Genomic DNA, 3,964 nt, shown 5'->3' on the forward strand with positions numbered 1-3,964 from the left:
CACCTATCTTCTTAATTTAATCGAATCTGTTTTGGAACCCAATAACCTATTTTTTGTTTCCTTAATTTATAAGATTAACACTTGATACGATGCACAACTTCAGAAAAACACTTGTACGGCCGTTTACATTTTCTAGGATCTAGGATGATGACTGTCTTTATATAAGCTTAAACAGCGTCCAATTTTTTTATTTTATCACATGGTAATTAAGATTTGCATTTAAATCCTTAATTGACCATAAATTAGTGAGCTTTCCTTTAGTGGTATTTGTCTTCTCATGTTCGACTCATGTGGATAGCTAAAACTACTTGTGATAAATTTGATATATTTGTAATGAGTTTCAATACATAATTAGGTGTGTCTAGTTTTCTTGTGACGGTATAGGTTTGTCGACTGGTAGACTCATTTTAAGTCAGTTGGAAGAGTGGACCTAATTTGTTGCAGTAGTTGTCCTTTATGGATGGATTGGATCAAACAATACTTGCTACATGATTTTGAACTCAAACAAAAACATGAACAGGCTAAATTAGCTAGTCGGGCCCATAAAAATAAATAAATAAAATTCAGAGCGAAGCCTGTGTGCTAATTCTTTGATCACATAACCATGTACATGTTCATCAAACTCTCAACCTTCTATTTCATATTTCAGCATCAAACCAACATTTATTTTCATCCAAAACGAAAGCGTAAATTCAGTCACCACACACTGTATATATAGCACCTAAGATTCATATGCCTCTTTTAGGACAAAGCTTGATCACTGATAACTAAATTGGCAAACGAAATCTACTAAACTATACTATATCATGCGTAGCAGCAGCACATAGCATAGAGCTTTAGAGTTCATCCTTGAAGGAGGAGGAGCTTCTTCTTTTTGTGTTGCTTGGGGAAGACTTCATGGGGTAAGAGGGATCTTTTGCAATTCCACACAGCCCTTCTTCTGCATCAACTCCACGTTGGATCCTTATGTATCCCTTCTCTCCCCACTCTTCTCCCCAAGAGTTCTTCACAATCCAGTACTTGGTCCCATCCAGAGTTGCTCCATACCCCACAACTGCTACGCCATGGTTTAGCTCTGTTCCACAGTCCCCATTAAACACACCCTGCAAAATTAATTAACCCATGATTTAGCTCTCATCCTTGTGTTTAGTTAACTAATTTGAAAGCAGTTGTATTTTTATACTTCTGAGTAGAATTGGAAGTCTCTGCCACCAGCATCTATTGCAACAGATACAGGTTGGTTTGCAACAGCTTTCATCAAGGCATTTTCGTTGTTTTCGGGTACGTTTTCGTAGCCATCAATTTGCACCAGAGGAGCATTCATCATCTGCAAGAACCAAAACAAAGCATGCCCATTTTTTTTCACGTGCATGAAGGAACGTGATATTTTATTGATGTGGGGTAATTATAGTTGGTTCTTTCTTCACCTTGGTTGAGTCACAAGGCCCATCACTGGCTCTGTATGGGTAGTTCTGCTCTGTTGTTATGCCGCCATTTTTCTTTATGAAATCAAATGCCTTTTCCATCAAACCACCGTCGCACCCTTCGTTGGGGTCTCTATTGCAATCAACCAGCTCTTGCTCAGACAGAGAGACTAGGGCCTTGGTTTTGATTTGATTGATACCCTCCACTGCAACTACAGTTGAAAATGCCCAGCAGCTACCTGTAACATCAACAACATGCAGTAAATTTTAATCATCTCTTGATTTTGATCAACATGAAAGTTGTAACATTTATTCATGAAATGGACTGCATATTTTCCCCATCAACCAGCAATCGTAACACAAAATTTGCATAAACTTTCAAAATATTTCAATGAAAATTGTCACATGAAAATCTTTGGTCATGTACGTATATCTGAGACTTACCGCATTTGCCTTGGTCTTTAACTCCAGTGACTGCTCCATTCTTCCTCCAATCAACATTTGGTGGAAGATTGTCAGTGTTCTCATGTGTGAAGGCAGTTTCCCTTCGGCTGCCATGCAAAGACCTGTAGTGGCTAACCTTTGAGCCAGCATAGGAGCTCACAAACTCATGGTTGGTCATGTCTGCAAACTTGTTCAGCTTCAGCTTGTAAGGCTTGCTCATCTGGTTCACCTTGTGCACATGCTTCACATTCTCCTTGAAGACATTGAAGCGCTTTTCCTTCTCTCCGAGGTCATGGGAAATTGTATGGTGGCTCCTCCACCCCTCATACAAGCCCCAGAGACTCTCTTCAGAGGCCAGGTCCTTCTCCTGAAACTCAAAGCTCTCAGCCAGGCCAATAACCAGAGCCAAAAATAGAGCAACCAAGATGAACTTCCTCATGTCAATCAATCACTCTAACAAAGATTTCCTAATTTGAATCAAGAAATGTTGGAGTTTAAGGAAAATGGGTTTAGAGAATTATGGGAGATGAAGCTGTTTGATTGCTTTGATCAATGCAAAGCATACCCTTTATAGACAATTTTGGTTGGTAGGGATTGATTGGCCCTAGAGCTCTACATGAAGATGAGTACGTAGCTTGCCATATTGGCCAGGGTCTCAACTTTATAGCTTTAGACATAAAATCTGGGGAAAAGATGACATTCTTGTTAGAAGTTGTATATATTTTTGGAGGTGGGGTTTGTATTTTTTTGGTTCATATCTACAGCCTACATGCCATCCACGTTACCTTGTTTAACTTGTTTATAGATGGTGACAAATGGGTTATGTTGTGGCACGATTTCTTGCAAGCCTATGGACTTTCCTGTCTTTGTTCAAAACCGAAAACTTTTCCGAAGGTTGGCTACTTGGGAGTGAAACTTGCGTGATTCTTTATCTTCTGCATTTTGTCGATGTTCTTTTTTGGTGTATCAGAAGATTATTATTTTGGGAAGCTACTCAAAGATCGATCTAGACTTGTACTTGTCTGTGTGTACCGAAAAATAAATGAAAATGTTGAGAAATCACGCTCTTGCGCACAGAAGGATTCAAACCCCTCCCTTTCCCAACCACCTTTTGAGCTTTATCCAACCCACTGCGGATGAGTTTGTGAACATATCTACGGCGTGTAATATTTATAAGGTCTTTAAAATGTCTGCAAGTTAATATTATCTAGGATAAATTTCCATATAAAAAAAAATTATCTTTTTTTTTTTTTTGGGTTGAGAAATTCTATGATTGCATTCATAATTCAGCCAAAAAAGCCACCACAAAGGGTCAATACAAACTAGCCACAAAAGGGCTATTACAATAACGGAGCGGTCTAATATCAAAATTAAGAAAATCAGGTATGTCTCCACCAATGATCAGGCAAGATCGAAGAAAGTCTGGCATAGGCATCCCAACTAAGATTGCAAACTTAGAATAATAAAAAAAGATAAAGCTTAAAAAAAACCAAGCCATAACAATACAAATAAAACTAGGGGTGGGCATTGGAACCGCAAAACCGCAAAACCGAACCAAACCAATCCGAAAAAAACCGAAAAAAACCGTGTTGACCAAAAAAGTCAAAAACCGAGACAAATCCAAACCGAACCGGTTCAGACCGGTTCCGGTTCCGGTTTTTCACCCTAAGAAACCGGTCCAATCCGAACCGATCCAATATAATTAATTTTTTATATTTTTATATTATATTAATATTTATATTTAAAATATCAAATTTTGTAGGCCCAAACCCAACTATTTCATTATACTAACAAAAAGCCCAAATTTCCCAAGTCCATTGCCCAAGTCCAACAAGCCATATTTTAATATCCTAAACCTAATCACATCAAATCTCACTTCACTCTCTCTGACGCACTCTCTCTTTTCCTCTTAGATTTTTTTAACTCTCTTTTTCTTTCTTTCTTTTCTCTTCCGCCTCTTTTCCTCTAGGTTCTTCAACTTCTTTTTACTTCTTTCTTTCTTCACTCTTCTGCCTCTTTTCCTCTCAGTTTTTTTTTTTTCTTCTTTCTCTCTTATTCTTTCTCCTCTCAATTCGTCTCCATTTTTTCCCCTCTCT

General features: G+C 38.1%; 1 protein-coding gene across 1 annotated transcript; it reads right to left on the reverse strand.

The window, feature by feature from the left end:
• Positions 610–2,509, reverse strand: LOC18791189 (vignain). The gene is made up of 4 exons (XM_007226455.2): positions 1,869–2,509; positions 1,428–1,663; positions 1,184–1,327; positions 610–1,103 (listed from the first exon to the last, which is right to left on the reverse strand). Exons 1-4 carry the CDS (start codon positions 2,305–2,307, stop codon positions 837–839), a joined length of 1,086 nt encoding a protein of 361 aa, XP_007226517.1. The 5' UTR covers positions 2,308–2,509; the 3' UTR covers positions 610–836.

This window comes from Prunus persica, chromosome G1, assembly GCF_000346465.2.
Source record: "Prunus persica cultivar Lovell chromosome G1, Prunus_persica_NCBIv2, whole genome shotgun sequence".
Classification (NCBI taxonomy): domain Eukaryota; kingdom Viridiplantae; phylum Streptophyta; class Magnoliopsida; order Rosales; family Rosaceae; genus Prunus; species Prunus persica.

What these genes read in the sequence shown, in the direction of transcription:
- LOC18791189 (XM_007226455.2), bottom strand. Translation starts at nt 2,307, where the DNA reads ATGAGGAAGTTCATCTTGGTTGCTCTATTTTTGGCTCTGGTTATTGGC. An exon ending in TAAAGACCAAGGCAAATGCG is followed by an intron (nt 1,664 to 1,868) that starts GTAAGTCTCAGA and finishes TTGATGTTACAG; the next exon opens with GTAGCTGCTGGGCATTTTCA. An exon ending in GGCCTTGTGACTCAACCAAG is followed by an intron (nt 1,328 to 1,427) that starts GTGAAGAAAGAA and finishes TGGTTCTTGCAG; the next exon opens with ATGATGAATGCTCCTCTGGT.